General features: G+C 48.3%; 1 protein-coding gene across 2 annotated transcripts in view; it reads left to right on the forward strand.

The window, feature by feature from the left end:
* The window catches only part of MICOS10 (mitochondrial contact site and cristae organizing system subunit 10), a 31,662-nt gene extending 16,210 nt beyond the window's left edge, over positions 1 to 15,452 (forward strand). The window contains exons 2-4 of one of the 2 annotated variants that reach the window (XM_084822113.1): positions 8,585 to 8,632; positions 10,349 to 10,458; positions 12,611 to 15,452. In XM_084822113.1, coding sequence (XP_084678239.1) covers positions 8,585 to 8,632; positions 10,349 to 10,458; positions 12,611 to 12,619 — 167 coding nt within the window. In that variant the 3' untranslated portion in view covers positions 12,620 to 15,452. The remainder of the gene's footprint in view (positions 1 to 8,584; positions 8,633 to 10,348; positions 10,459 to 12,610) is intronic. The other variant, XM_084822111.1, reaches the window with a different exon arrangement.
* Positions 15,453 to 15,687: the final 235 nt, after the last annotated feature.

Raw genomic sequence — 15,687 nt, forward strand, 5'->3', positions numbered from 1 at the left:
GCCATTTTCACCCCAAGAGGAACAATGTTAGCTCAAAGTTTACACCAATAAAACTCTGTTAAAGTTCCGTATATATTGATGGTGCATTGATGATAATGAGCAGGAAAAGGAAACTCAGGTGAGGGCTGTGATCGTTCAGAATATGCTGGCGAAGACGGAAGCAAAACAGTGGGGTGGGGCTTTGGGGACACACGATTGGTGTGGTTTGCAGGTACAAAGATGGGAGTGGCAGGAGGAGACACCCCCCGCCCCACAAGGGCTCAAAGTAGATGAAGTGATGTGGAGTTCTAAGCATGTGCCATACCAGGGGTGATCTCAGAGGTAGTTTGAATCCTAAGGGTTAGAAGCTATATAGAGCGGGGGGGGGGGGGGTTGAACCTCTTTCAGCCTGAGGGCTGGATTCCATTTCTGAGAAGCTCTTGGGAGCTGCATTCCAGTGGTGGGTGGGGCCGAAGGCAATAGGGATGTGTGGGCCAAAAACACCAAGATACATCAACTTAAAGCTCTTACTGCCCGTAACTAAGCCATAAATGAGGCATTCCAACCTTTCAGAACAGGGAAAAAGCTGCACAAAAGCTGGGAAACCACCAAAGTTGCGGTGGTTATGGGAAAGGGGCGTGGCCATCTGGGGAACCCCAGCAGGCAACATTTGGCGCCTGGACATGAGGTTCTGCACAACTGATGTAGGGCATGTCAGGTAGATGGTTGGGGTCTGATTATAAATTCTAAAGTCTAACTTCCCCCCCGCCCCCCAAAGCTCAGTTCCAGATTTTAGCATTGCCATATGAAAAGTGCAGCTGAGTGTGTGCTGTCTGAACCATCCCTCTCTACGAAATAACCAGAGCTGTCTTTCACATCTGGGTTGGGAGGCAGACTTTGGCCACACAGATTCCTGCCAGTCTTGAGCCCCAGCACTTGAGAAATCAAACCCCGGAGGCAGTGGACAGCCTTCATGAATAATCTCAAGTGGTGGTGTAGTGGAAGCAGGGCTCAGAGGGTTGAAGCCCCAGGACTTTTTTTATTAGTTGAGACAGCATCTGCCACCCCTCCGGTTCCCTCTGAGTGTAGCTGCAATCCTGATGGTAGCTTGGAGATAATGGATTTTCCCAACAACTGTATATTGTTGTAAGCAATCTTTGTGTTTCTTTTTGGGTGGCTTGGTCTTGAATGGGCAGTAAAGCCCATTCGTTTTACAAAAGACCTGCTCCCAGCAGATGAAAATTCCTAAGAACTGGTTTGTTGATGTGGATCAACACAGCTGCCTGGAACCTTGGAGTTCCCTTGGGGGTGTGGCTATGAGGATGTCATGATGAGCGCCTGCGCCTCAAAACTGACCACTACACCACTGATCTCAAGGCAAAAATGGGACCCTAAATGGTCTGCCGGCCACAAGCCAAGCACTGCGTTAATGGAGAATGGGTTTACCTAGAGGGCCTGTTTCCTTTTTGTCAAGCAGTCAAAGGGGAAAACCTGCTTTTCCCTGAAGTTCCATTTAGGGCAGGGTTGGGCCGCTTAGGGCCCTCCCAATGTTTTGGCCTACAACTCCCGTCAGCCCTGGCCAGCGTAGACGATGGTGACGGATCATGGACGTCGTCGGCCAAAGCACCTGGAGGGCCACACGTTGCCCACCCCTGATGACAGGATTGTGTCTGTTAGGCTGTTCAAATAAGCCTTCAGACTTTGCATTGCATTGCTGTGGTTTTGTACCACCTGTTGACACGAGTCCCCAACGGAATGCCATCTTCCTGTGCCAAGACGTTCAGGACACCTTCTTTGAGGCCTAGTTCCAGTGCCAGCTACAGGTCTTGGAGGGCCGTTGGGCGAGACCCCAGTGGCCCCTCCCTCCGTGGGCCTGCCTTCTCCACACCATTGCCCCCAGCGGCTGTGGCTCCTCCTCCTCCTCGCCCCCTTCCTCATCAGGGCTCCCACGGGCTTGCTTGCCAGGTGGAGTGCCAAGGCGCACGTGGGCAGCCTGCACCCTCCTGGTCCCTGCTGCCATTGTCGTCCCAAGCGAGAGGCAGGCGAACAAGCAGGCTGCAATCAGGAGGAGGGGGAGCAAGTCCAGGGGGCTCCTGGCACTGGCCCCTGCTTGGGTACGGGCCCTCGGCACTTGCCCAACCATGCCTACCGTTTGCGCCAGCCCTGCCTGCTTCATTTGTTCTGTCTCACACACACACACACGGGAGAGCTGATGGGGCAGTAAATTTGTCTCTGGAAATTACTGCTGCAGGGGTGTGGGGATCCTCATGGTTGAATGCGTCTGCATGGGGGGGGGGGATATCCTGCGTGTAGAAGGCTAGCAGGTTGGGGAGAAAGGACATGGTAGTTTTCCAGCTGCAAGATCCTCCCCTCAAAAAAGTAGAAGCATCCAAGCATGCCATTTCCTCTTTAACTTGGGAGTGGTTTACCTTCCCCATCAGCCCAGTTTATAAGGACAAGCCTGCATGAAATGTTTTTTTAAAATGACAATAAGGAGTGGGAGCTTTTACCCTTAAGTCGCCCCTTCTCTTGAGTCTGTCATGGCCGGGGTGGGGGGAGGCTAAAGCGGCCTGGCTCCATGAGATCCATTGCTCTTATTCCCTGTCCGTTTGTTTTCCTTGTAAGCGAGATCTTTCATGTTTTATTGTTACCAAGTTAAAGGCTGGCCCTGGAGGTGCCGATCTTTAGTGGAAACAGCTGCAGCAGTCGGTGTCCCTCGATCAGGTGGGAGGCCCTTTTTCGGAGCAGCGCACTGCCCTCTTAAAAGGAAATTGAGCATGCCAGGCCCAGAACCTGCAAAAGCCATCAGCTGGCTTGACTGTTCTGTTTCTTTGCTTTGGTTTTTTTTGGACTCTTGATGTATGATGCTGTATAGGCCCAAATCGGCAACTCACCCATGTGCTCCCCAGCAACATCTCTTGCATGAGACCCATTTGTTCCAGGAGGGCTTGTGTAGGACAAGCTCCCAGTGGGGCTGTACCCCCTGGCTTGGGTTTGGTTCCCAAGAAAGATTGGCTCAGACTCCCTGCTGCTTCCTTGCTGACACCAAGGAGATGACCACAGAACCACAACTACTTCCTAGGGGGATGAAGAATTATCCACAGTAACAGTTTCCTAAACCAGGCAGAGTAAAAACGTCTTTGTAGTTGCTTAACTCCTTTTTTTTCTTTTCTTTTTTTTTTAACGAGTTGGGGATTATACCTGTGTGTCTAATCACAGGCCAAAGCTAACCTAGAGAAAAGAGGTTATTTAACTGGGGATGGGGGAAAAATGTTTGTCACATTTCTTTTCACCGATTCTGATGGTACATTCCATTATGTCCAGCAGCACATGGCATTTATTGTCTTTCCGTTTGTGGTCCTCCATGTTGTCATGTAAAGTTGGATAGACCAGCCTTGAGAATCTGTGAAATTTGGTAGCCCCTTGCCTCTTCACTTCTCACATAAATTTGTTTATGGCACATCAATAACCCAGATATAGGAAACACCTTGCAGCATCCAAGACTGCCCAGCCCTGTGTGGTAGCAGGATTTATCACTAGAGCAATGGGAAGCTAGCAGATCTTGCAGCAAACGGAGGGAGCTTCGTTGACCTGCCCCATTCCAGAAATGAGCTTTTCTGGGATTACTGTCAGATGCGCTAATTTCTGTTGTGCAAGTGGTGGGTCCTGTGAGCGCAATAGAACCAGCGGGAGCACAGAGGCAGTATTGGATACTGCCCAATAAGCTTTTCTAATTTCCAGGAACTTCTGTTTACTTGGCTTCAGACAAGTCTGATTCACCATAGGTGAATAGGCGAGTGGCCTTTTTTTAGGTGGATTTGACCGGCAAACCTGTTTTTGGCCTCTTCTGTGTAGATTTGGAAGACCACCATGGGCCAGTGGACAATGAGTTGTCTTTCGCTTTGGGATACACCCAGTTGGAGTCATTTGGGGGCCTCTCAACTTCAGCTAGTTCCTCATCTCCATCAACTCTGGGTGGGAAAGTGTAATATAAAGTCTTGAAATCACTTTGTACAATAATTAATGGTCCTAGGTCCATGTCTTCCCCCCATCCTTTAGGACAGCTTGTGAAATATTTGAAATGTCCAGGCTCTATAGTCAGTTTGGCCCAGCAGTGTAGTAGATAGTGCTGGCCTTATACCAGGAAGACCTGGGTTCAAATCCCTATTCAGCCAACAAAGTTTGCTAGGTGACATTGGACCAGTCATACACTCTCTTAGCCCAGCCTACATCTCAGGGTTGTTGTGAGGATAAAAGGAAAGGTTGCCATGTATACCACCTTGAGCTCTTGGGAAGAAAGTTTCCATTACCATTGCATTTTATAAGCACCCAGTTTTTTTGGCTGTCTGGTCACCAGGCCCCTGGGATTTTTCAAGCCCTATCTAGGCTGCCACTTTTCCTTCCATCTCCCCACTCCTTTTGAATTCCATGCATTTCCATCAGCCTGATGAAAATTGATCAGTTACCAGCAAGTGGTCCCAGCCTCAGTGCAGTTGGATTCCTGTTCCCCATAGGATAGGGGTGCAGAACCATATCTTGGTGGAGAGCCAAATTGCTCTCCACCAGACCCTCCATCAGCTGAATGACTTCCTTGCCTCTCCCCGCCCCCAATATAATGGCCTGGTTTGCATATAATGCTAACCCATTGTTTATTTAACCCAGAGTCTGTCTGGCTTTCGCCTGCTTTCTTTCTGTATCCCAAATGCCTTTGCAGCACTGTAGTACTGACATGTAGAGTGGCTGAGTTTTTTGACCCCTCTGTAGCCTGGCGAAATAATACATGAACAACCCAGGGTTCTGGGTTCACATATAACAATCAACCATGGTTTAACCAACCCAGAGTTCACAATTCAACAGCAAATCATGGGTTGTTGTTGGTTAACAGACCGTGGTTTGTTAACCACTAGTGTGGCTGTGTTCACCTGTCATGACAACCCAGAATTCAACAACCAATACCATGAGTTAGGGTTATGTGCGAACCAGGCCGAAGGCGGTTCTCTGTGCAAAGAGAGGTGCAGAGTTCCAGAGTGAAGCACAAATTTATTTTATTATTATTATTTATTACTGCATTTATATCCCACCTTTTTTTCCTCTTGCAAGGAACCCAAGGTGGCTTACATTATCCTCCTCCTCTCCATTTTATCCTCACAACAACAACCCTTGGACTTGTCCAGCCGAGTCCCTTGGCTTTGAACAGCCTCTCTGTGCTTTAAAGGATAATGCCAGTATGTAGACTTTAGCCTGGAAACTAACTGGTAACTAGTGGAGCATTCATGGCTCTGGGGTAGTATGTTCCACATGTCCAGCCCAGAATAAAAACAGTGGTTCCACATTCTAGAGGGTAGTAGAGCATCTTTCCCCTCTCTACACCATGGCACCAAAATGGCAGCTTTTGAATGGAAGACAGGAAGTGAGGGCTTGTGTCACTCTAGCCTTCTCTGAGCTCTGTGGCTACCCTACCCTGGGCAACAGTTGGGCAGTTGATCTCCCCCCCTACAGGATGGAAAGTATGGTAACGGAAGCAACTGATTTAAGCATGGCGCTAGCATGATTCACAATTCGTTTCCCTTGTAAATAATTTCTCGTTGATTAGCTAACTTGTTTGCATTGGCAGCGGGAGAGAAATGGTCCTTGGGCAGGAAGTATAAAACCGGACTATGGCGTGACTCGCTAAGCTGAACGCCCAGCGCTTTCTCTCTCTCTGTCTCTCTCTGTCGTGCGTGTTGAAATAATTATTTTTCACTCAGTGGGTTGAATTCCAGCTGTCGCACTCAAAAGGGCAGTGTAGCCACACATAGTAAGGGGACGGCTTGTTTGTGCCTCAGGTCAAAGGGCCAAACAGTTTGAACGTTTGATGGATCCTTGCAGATGGTAATTTGTTTTTAAAGAGCATAAACACCCTCAGCCTCTTCTCCCCTATGCACAGTCTGGCACCAGCTGTTCCGCATGGAGGCTGTGGTAAGAATATGGGAGGGGAAGAAGGCATTGGTCTTGGCTAGTCGTTGTTCATGACTTGGTGCCTGCCTTGACAACAAATACTAGCTGAATAGAAACGTGCCTTGAATTGTTCTTTCAAAACGGCACAACACCACTGAAAGTTCTAGTGGCAAATCATACCCTGTTGCCACCTCTTCCATTTGGCCAAAAATCACCTTCTAATATTTTTTCACCTTGGAGCATCTCCACTAAATAATTTTTTTAAAAATCTTCCTGCACTGTACCACATTGCCAACATTGTCATTATTGCCTGTAATAAATTTGACTTAATTGAAGCAAAGTCAGGCGGTATGTAGATCTTCCCCCAACCTGGTGTTGTCCAGGCCATGCTGTCTGGGAGGTGATGGGGCTTGTAGTCCAACACATCTGGATGACACTAGGTTGGGAGGGGCCATAGGTCAATGATAGAGCACTTCCTTTACATGCAGAACATCCCAGGTTCGATCTCCAGGTTCTTCAGGTAGCGCTAGGAAAGAATCCTGCCTAAAAAGCCCTTGCTGCCAGTTGACAATACTGGGCTTGATGGAGCTATGGTCTGACTGAGAATAAGGCTTTCTATAGGAAAGGCTGATATAAATCTTATAAAGACTTCCTTTAAAATTTCTTCACATTGTAAATTGTGGAATCTTCTTCCAAATCCATTCATCTTCTGGAACTGCCTTTCTTAGTCCTATACGTTCCCAGTGCTCCTGTAGGCAGGTGAGCTTGAATCTATCCCCTTATCCATTCCATAAACTTGGTTTGTAATTCCTTTTGATCATGTACCTGCAATCACAGCCTCAATTTGTGCATTCCTATAAAGGGCTGTATTTTCTACATTTTAAAAAAGGATAAGCCGTTTAATATCTGCCAGATCTAGAAATACTGAAATATCAAGGATCTTTAATCAACTGTTTTTTAGACAGTTTTGTACAGGTCTTCATCTTGTCCTTGTTGAGGGCAGGGACTCCATAAGACAGGAGTGTGCCGAAGGTGGATCTCCAGATGTTTTGGACTTCAACTCCTAGAAGCCTCTACCAGCATGGCCAATGTCAGAAATGCTGGGGCTTGAAGTCAGAAACATCTGGAGATCTACTTTTTGTCCACCCCTGCTGTAAGATGCCATGTATGCTGATGGGACTGTGAAAAAAATTTGCAGTGACTCTGAAGGTTTATTTTGTGCACGTTTCCAGTGAACGTTAAGACAGAACCTGAAACAATGGGCACTTGAAGACCATTGATTGTTCAGTTGCAATTTTTGAGCTGCGAAGAGAGGTCAAGAACAAGGCTTGAGGCATTCAGTTTGGGCTCATGTTCACTCTTAAATTCACCTAAGTCTTGGCTCCAGAGGTCATTTCCATTGCCAGTGCTCAGCTTCAGAACACAGGAGGTAACAGAGTGCCCCAGAGCATGAGCAGAGAGCATTGGCCTGCCCACTAGCTTTTTTCAGGTTCCAGGCCTGGCATGCTCAATTTCCTTTTAAGAGGGCAGTGCTCTGAAAAGGGGCCTCCCACCTGACCAAGGGATGCCAAATGCGGCAGCTGTTTCCACTAAAGATCGGCACCTCCAGGGCCAGCCTTTAACTTCATAACGATAAAACATGAAAGGTCTCACTTACAATGAAAACAAACGGATGGGGAATAAAAGCGATGGATCTCATGGAGCCAGGCTGCTTTGGCCTCCCCCGCCCAAGCCATGACAGGCTCAAGAGGAGGGGGGACTTCAGGGAAGCGGGTTTTCCTCTTCTTCACAGAACTCTGGCCGTTTGACTAAGAGGAAATGGGTCTTCCGGCAAACCTCGTCCATCAGCGCAAGACTTAGTTAGGGTCTACTGGACCATTTTCAGATCTGATCAATGCCTTGAAACCTTTCCTGAAGGTTGCATGATGCCTCCAGGGTTTTGTTTCTCTGCTGAGATGCTGGGCGCACTGGCATGGGCTATAGCTCATTGTTGGATCATGTGCGCTGTCATGTCTCCCCTCGCTTGCCTTTTTTCTAAGCTAAACAGTCCCAGACATTGTGACCTTTTCTCATAGGGGAGTTGCTCCAGCCCCATGATCAGTTTGGTTGCCCTTTTATGCACAGGAGTAGAGGAACTCATGATGGAATAAGGCCACCTTGGGAGGTCTGGGCACTCGGTCTGTAGAGCCCCTGCTTTGGGTGCAGAAGGTTCCAAGTTCAATTCCCGGCACCTCTAGCTTGAAAGATCTTTGGATCAGAGAACTGCATAGCAGCGTGTTTTAAGACCTTTGCCTGAGGCCATGGATAGCTGATTGTTCTCATCCTCTGAAGCCACTATCCCAATGTTTTGGACTTCAACTCCCATCAGCCATCATGGCCAGTGGTCGGAGAGATTGGGAGTTGTATTCCAAAACCTCAGGAGGGCACCACGTTGGAGAAGGCTGCTCTGGAGAGATAAATTGTGCTTGTGTGTGTTTCGCACACTTTAAAAAAATCTTAGAAATTAAAGAAAAGTGTCTCAAGGCAATGGAGGTGTGTGTTGACATTAGTAAGGTGCCCTGGGAATTTCATCAAAGGGTGGGGCATAAATCTCTATAATAAATACTATTCCCCTTGTTGCCATGTGGGCAGTTGGTGGTCTCTGTTCACTCTTCCTTTTCTCTTGCAGGTGCTGGTTTTGGGCTGGGCATTGTCTTCTCCGTCATCTTCTTCAAAAGTAAGTGCCTCTGGGTTCTCTTGGGCCTTTTTTTTGCATCTGGAAGTGGGGATTGGGGCTCTTCTCCCCTGCACTTTACTCTGAGGCCTGGTTTGCACATTACACTAACTCATGGTATGGGTTGTTGGATTCTGGGTTGTGGTGATGTGTGAACACGGCCGCACTAATAAACCATGGTTTGTTAACCATGATCAACCCAGAAAAAGAAACCGTGTTTTATTGTTTGGTTGTGAACTCTGGGTTGGTTAAACCATGGTTGGTTGATATATGCAAACCCAGAACCCTGGGTTCTTCATGGGTTGTTTCATCAGGCTACAGAGGAATAAAAAAAAAACCCAGCCACTCCACTTGCCAATACAACAGTGCCGCAAAGACATTTGGGATACAGAGAGAAAGCGGGTGATGGAGGAGGGAAATGAACAACCCAGGGATTGAGAAAACTATGTTTTTTTAAATCATCTGCCAGACAAACCCTGGGTAGAGCAACAAACCCTGGGTTAAATAAACCATGGGTTAGTGTGATGTGCAAAACAGGCCTGTGCTTCAACCTTATACCATCTTCCCAGCTTCTTGATCTTGACCAGTGAAAATCAATGAATGGAAAGGAATGCAAAGGGCTGGATGCGCCTGATCTCATCTGATCGCAGAAGCTAAGCAGGGTCAGCCCTGGTTAGTACTTGGATGGGAGACCGCCTGGGGATCAGGCTTCCTGCATTGAGCAGGGGGTTGGACTCGATGGTCTTGTAGGCCCCTTCCAATGATATGATTCTATGAAACATAGTTTGGAGGCAGAGCACTTGCTTTGCATGCAGGGGAACTCACATTTAAGCATCACACCTTGTGCCTGGGTCGTAAAGGGAACCCAACGCAGATTTTTCAATATTGCCTGTGGTGAGCCGATCATATTCGAGAGAGTGCCTTTTCAGTCTGCCTGGGCGCTGAGGTCATCAGATGAAGCGCTCGTGGTGATTCTGCATGGACTTGAAGTCCATTTATAGTCGACTCAGAGCAGAGCCTTCAGTGTATTGGCTCCCTTTTTGTGGAATTCCCTGCCTCCTGATGTGAGTGCTAATGTTGCTTTCCTTTGAGGGTCTGCTAAAGACATTTTTTATTTTAAGAATCTTTTCCTGAATGACCAGCCATGGTTTTATTGGTATAAATTGATTTTAAATATATTTAATTTGTTTGTTTGTTTTCGTTACTGTTCAGCTATCAGAAACTTTTAGATACAAAGCAGTTTATATATTTTGCAAATACACAAACAAACAATTAGGCTCACCATGGTGAGCATAATACACCGTCTGGTGAGCATGATTTGTGACAGTGCTTTCAGATGGTGCTGGAGGTTGGGAGGATGAGAGTCCCCACTCTCCCTTCAGGAAAGAGAAGTGGGGAGGGGAAAAGCTCCTTCCGTTGCTGTTCAGTTGGGAAAGGCTAACTTACAGCAGGGGTGGATAAAAAGGTAGATCTCCAGATGTTTTGGACTTGAACTCCCAGCATTCCTGACCATTGGCCATGCTGGCAGGGGCTTCTGGGAGTTGAAGTCCAAAACATCTACCTTCTGCCCACCCCTGTTATAGACAATATGTAGCTACTCCAGCTATTGCCAGTGCCCTGCTAGCCTTAATAGCTGACTGTCTGGAACTTGATTTGAACCGCATTTCTTCAGAGCATTCTCTTCATTCATTTTTTCCTCTCCCCCTCCCTTCGTTTCAGGGAGGACATGGCCCATCGCTTTTGGGTCAGGGATGGGCTTAGGAATGGCTTACTCGAATTGTCAGCATGACTTCCGGTCTCCTTATTTTCTCCACGGGCAGTTTGTCAAGGTGAGTCTGCGTTGGGATCCTCTGTTAGGATCGCCTGCTTAGTAATTCCAAATAACACCACAGTGGATGCTACTGCAAGGAGAAAGGCCTCCAAATTGTTTAATCTGACAGCAAATGACAAATGTGCTTTGGCTATTGGACATTTGGGGCCTACAATCTGCTGTCTAGAACGGGAATGCAGAAGTCAAAATGCCTCTCCTAAGGCTTAGTTATTGGAAGTAAGCACTGTCAGCTGCAATATACTGGTATTTTTGGTGCCTTTGGGCCTACCCCTTTTGCCTTTGGCCCTGCCCCCAGAGAGCTTCTCTAAAATGGATTTCAGTCCTTGGGCTGAAAGAGATTCTCCACTCCTATTCTAAAACAACAGGGTCTTATGGCACCCTAAAGATGAATGGATTTATTGTAGCATAAACATCTGCAGACTAGAAGTGTCTTTGTCAGATGCATGAAATATCCTCAATTGGCAGAGATGGACATGGCTACCAGACTGGTGGGGGTGGAGGGGAATTGTAAACTGTGGGACCAAAGGACTATGAAATACATGAGGGCATAGTTAGTAACAATTCTACAAAAGCTTCAATATGTACAGGGTAAGCATAGTGACAATTCACAACAGGAGCAATTGGTGACAAGAACAGAATCATCCTAGCTTGATAGTGCTCATTTTGCACTTGTAGTTGTGGGGAGGACAACCCTGGTCTCCATTGAGCCCTAAGTGAATACAGTCAAACTTGCGGAAAAATTCTGGTCCAGCCATTTTTCCTCAGTGGGGATCTAGGGTGTCTTCTGTTCCGGCCAATCTGGAAATGTTGCCAGAGTATAGCTTTTGGGCTTAGTTGCAAGAGTGTTCAGTTTGAAAGCCTGACTGCTTCCTCCTCCTTTTGATCCATCAAACCCATCTCCTCCTCCATGTTCTTCCATATTGTCAGCCAAGTCATGGCTGAGCCAGCTTAGCCTCATCCTTGCCAGAGTATCTGCTGCCATCTGGTTCTCCCTTGACTTTCTCAGCAAGTGCTTCTCCTCCTTCCCTTGTCCTCAGTCTTGTGTGTATGTAATGCAGATGGTCAGCCTTCTGCCCAGGAATCAGTTGGCCTTAAGTGGACTGTACAGCACCTTGTGCAGAGTCAGTGCAAGTTAGTTGTTGACTCTGTCCCAGCTAGCATTTATTCCGGCTTTCTTCCACGGGGGGTGGGGCAGGGCAGGGAGAAAAGAGACTCTCTGCGCCAGTTAGTAGTTCCACTTTGTTGACTGGTGAAAGGGATGCCCCAACCAGATATCGCTCTTGCTGATGCCTGTTTGGAAGGATGAGACAGAGTTGTGCAGTGGCCTAGTCTCCCTGTTTTCTGGAGCATCAATTTCTCCGGGCCTCCAGGCCACTTGGCTGTCCACATCAAAACTTTTACGTCATGGTTCCCGCAATGTTGCGAAACGGCAGTAAAAAGTTTATAACCAACTCTATTGGTGGTTTCCCCCACCCCCCTTCTGAGTGCATGCAAAAACAGCCACACAAATCCTGGTCATATTGAGGAGCAAGCTGTAAAACAGCATTGGAAGTGAGTAAGCTCTCAAGCATGGCAACTCTGATTTCACTGCTGCTTTATGCTGGGGTGCTGCAGAAGACGTGAGTTCACTTGATGTAGGAAAATGCACATCTTGTTTCCTCGTGGGAGGGAGAGTAGGAGAGGTGGAGGAGCGTACCCAGAGAGGGTGGCAGACTCTAATATAAAGACCACCTTTGGATTTCCCCAGAGACGTTGGAGCTCTTTGCCTCCTTAGTCAAATTCTCACCAATTCAGGTTAGCACACCGGTTCCTATTGGCGTATGAAGCTGTCTCCTGATGATGTGAACCATTGGTTCACCTAGGCCAGAATTGCCGACTCTGATTGGATGCAGTTCTCTGACAGCTTGCCCAGGGACGGGTCTTTTCCCACTCCTGCTGAAAAACTTTGGGACCCCTCTACCTGCAAAACGTGGGCTCTGCTGCAGAGCGACAGCCTGTTCGCCACCTTCTGCAGTTTCTACAGGGAGAAAGGGATAAACACACCTGACGGAGAGCGTGGGTTTCCTAGAATGCTTTTAAGTGCGGCAGAATTGACAGGCCTCCATTCTACCATCTGAAGTGTAACGGCGTCTCGTCCTTTCCTTCAACAGGAGCAGTGATGTGGGCCGAAAAGACACCTCTGTGGCAGAGGAATGGAGACACCTTGTTTATTATTCCTCAGGAAGATCGACGCACCCCCCGCCTTGAGTCGACGGCCTTCAGAAAGCACTCACCCGTTGCTCGCTTCAGCGATGTGCCGTTGCTAACACCCGAAACCAAATCTTTGTTTTGTATCTTCTTCTGGCAACAGCAAGGAAGGTGCTGTTCTGGGAAATGAAAATAAAAATGACAAGAGACACACACAAACACCCCTCCGCCCTCTGCCTCATCTGTCGTCTTTGTGTATAGAGAAGGAACGTGTGGGCAGGCTCTCTTGTTTGAAGTAACAGCTGCAGCCACCTGGTTAAACTCCTCTTGGAAAGCCTCTCTCCTCCCTCCCGCCCCATGACAGCTGTCCCCTGTTCCTCTCCCACTTGTGGCCAGTCCTCGCCAAAGTTTACAGTTGTATTTTTAAAGAGCATTCCCACCCCATAGAACATCCATCCCCCCCATTATCTCCGCTGCCTGCACTTTAGTTAGGAGACATTCTTTTGCCAGAGCAACTGCCTTTTTTAAAGATCTGTATTCAGATATGGGTTTGATGATCTGGTGGATGTTCTGGTCCAGCTCTTTATCCCAAGACAGAGACATCTTGGTTCTGAAAGCATCCTACCTGGCTGCTTGTCCAGGCTTTTCTTGTTCCTTCCCAGGGCTACAGCTGCAGATCTTGCTGCAGTGCATAGTGTGATGCTAAGTTGCTTGAAGGATAGGGTGGAGAGAACATTCCTTAGTAGCGTTGCGAAGGCCCGGCAACCCCCCAGGAAAAATGGGAGGCAGGGGGTGGGGGAAGAGAAAGAAATAATTTAAGAAAATCCTCAAATTTTCCAAAAATTCCCTGAAAAAAAAACCCAGGAAAAAAACATTTAAAAAATACATATACATATGTTTTCTCCTGTGTTTTTTCTATTTTTTCCCTCCAGGAGTTCACATCTCTATTCCTAAGAGAAGGAATCAAAGCTGTGTAAAAATAATTAAAAAATGGGGCCGGACCAGTCAATTTAGCCTCCCTGCTTGGTTTCCACAATACAATGCAGAAAAGGCAACAGCAGGTTTAAAAACCAACAGAAAAAAGATGTGAGCAAATCCAAGTTTATCCTGCACTGTAGCAGAGTTTTGAAAGTAAAAGAAAAAAGGAGTGGGGCGTGGGGAGGAACACTAAAAAAAGTAGAAATAAAAACTTAAGAAAAGCCCTGCTACAGGAGCCCTGCTACCCATGGGCTGTGGGTCACGCAGTGGCCAGCGAGGTGCCTCTACGGAGCCCATGATTGGGGCACGAAGGCAAAACCTGCCTCGTCTTGGTTGCCCCTCACTACCTGGCGTTCAGTGCCTTCCCCTGCCGCTATTCCCAAGCAACTGGTGTTCAAAGGTAGGCTGCCCCTCTCTGTGGAGGTTCCGTTCCTTCCTATCATGGCTATTGAGGACCAAAGAACCCTGCTCCGCCCAACCAAAGGCCTGTCCAGTTCAGCATCCTGTTTCTGCTGCGATCAGCCAGCTGTCTCCCGGAAGCCCCTGAGCAGGAGATGAGGGAAACTGCCATCTGTATTCCGAGGTAGACTTGCCTTCACAGGTAGAGATTCCATTTAGGGCAGGGGTGGGCCGCTTAGGGCCCTCCCGATGTTTTGGCCTACAACTCCCGTCAGCCCTGGCCAGCGTAGCCGATGGTGACGGATCATGGACGTTGTCGGCCAAAGCACCTGGAGGGCCACACGTTGCCCACCCCTGATGACAGGATTGTGTCTGTTAGGCTGTTCAAATAAGCCTTCAGACTTTGCAGCGGCCCAAAGCATTGCTGTGGTTTTGTACCACCTGTTGACACGAGTCCCCAACGGAATGCCATCTTCCTGTGCCAAGAAGTTCAGGACACCTTCTTTGAGGCCTAGTTCCAGTGCCAGCTGCAGGTCTTGGAGGGCCGTTGGGCGAGACCCCAGTGGCCCCTCCCTCCGTGGGCCTGCCTTCTCCACACCATTGCCCCCAGCGGCTGTGGCTCCTCCTCCTCCTCGCCCCCTTCCTCATCAGGGCTCCCACGGGCTTGCTTGCCAGGTGGAGTGCCAAGGCGCACGTGGGCAGCCTGCACCCTCCTGGTCCCTGCTGCCATTGTCAGCCCAAGCGAGAGGCAGGCGAACAAGCAGACTGCAATCAGGAGGAGGGGGAGCAAGGCCAGGGGGCTCCTGGCACTGGCCCCTGCTTGGGTACGGGCCCTCGGCACTTGCCCAACCATGCCTACCATTTGCGCCAGCCCTGCCTGCTTCATTTGTTCTGTCTCACACACACACACACACACGGGAGAGCTGATGGGGCAGTAAATTTGTCTCTGGAAATTACTGCTGCAGGGGTGTGGGGATCCTCATGGTTGAATGCGTCTGCATGGGGGGGGGGGAATATCCTGCGTGTAGAAGGCTAGCAGGTTGGGGAGAAAGGACATGGTAGTTTTCCAGCTGCAAGATCCTCCCCTCAAAAAAGTAGAAGCATCCAAGCATGCCATTTCCTCTTTTAACTTGGGAGTGGTTTACCTTCCCCATCAGCTGTTTATAAGGACAAGCCTGCATGAAATGTTTTTTTTTTTTAAATAATGATAAGGAGTGGGAGCTTTGTTCATGAGAAACCAGCAATTTAGAATTGGTCTTTTGTTTGTCAAGATCTCTGTGTATGTTGGGCCCAACGCCAGAGGTGTGTGTGTAGGTCTGAGGGTGTTTCTGTTTGTTTTCTTGATGGCATGGCACTACTTTCACCGTCAGATGCCCGCTTAGGAGATGTTATTTCTGAGCCTCTCTAAATAAACAGGACCGAAGCATCTCCGCAGAATGCCGGCATCCGCTTTGTTTTCGTCTCCGCACGACCGCGGCCTGTGATGTCGGAACAAAAGCAATTACGGATGGGGAAGCGAAGCGCTGGTGGAAAACCTCCCTTAAGTACCCGAAGGAATGCTAAGTTCAGTAAATGCTCATCTGGAAGCAATCACGTTCTTCTCCCCTGGCTGCCCTGTTTGCTTTTAAGCAATCTGAAATCGGTCCTTCCCCTTTTAAATTGA

Source organism: Heloderma suspectum, chromosome 15 (assembly GCF_057233095.1).
Source record: "Heloderma suspectum isolate Gila_16-S chromosome 15, 16-S_ref, whole genome shotgun sequence".
Taxonomy (NCBI): Eukaryota; Metazoa; Chordata; class Lepidosauria; order Squamata; family Helodermatidae; genus Heloderma; species Heloderma suspectum.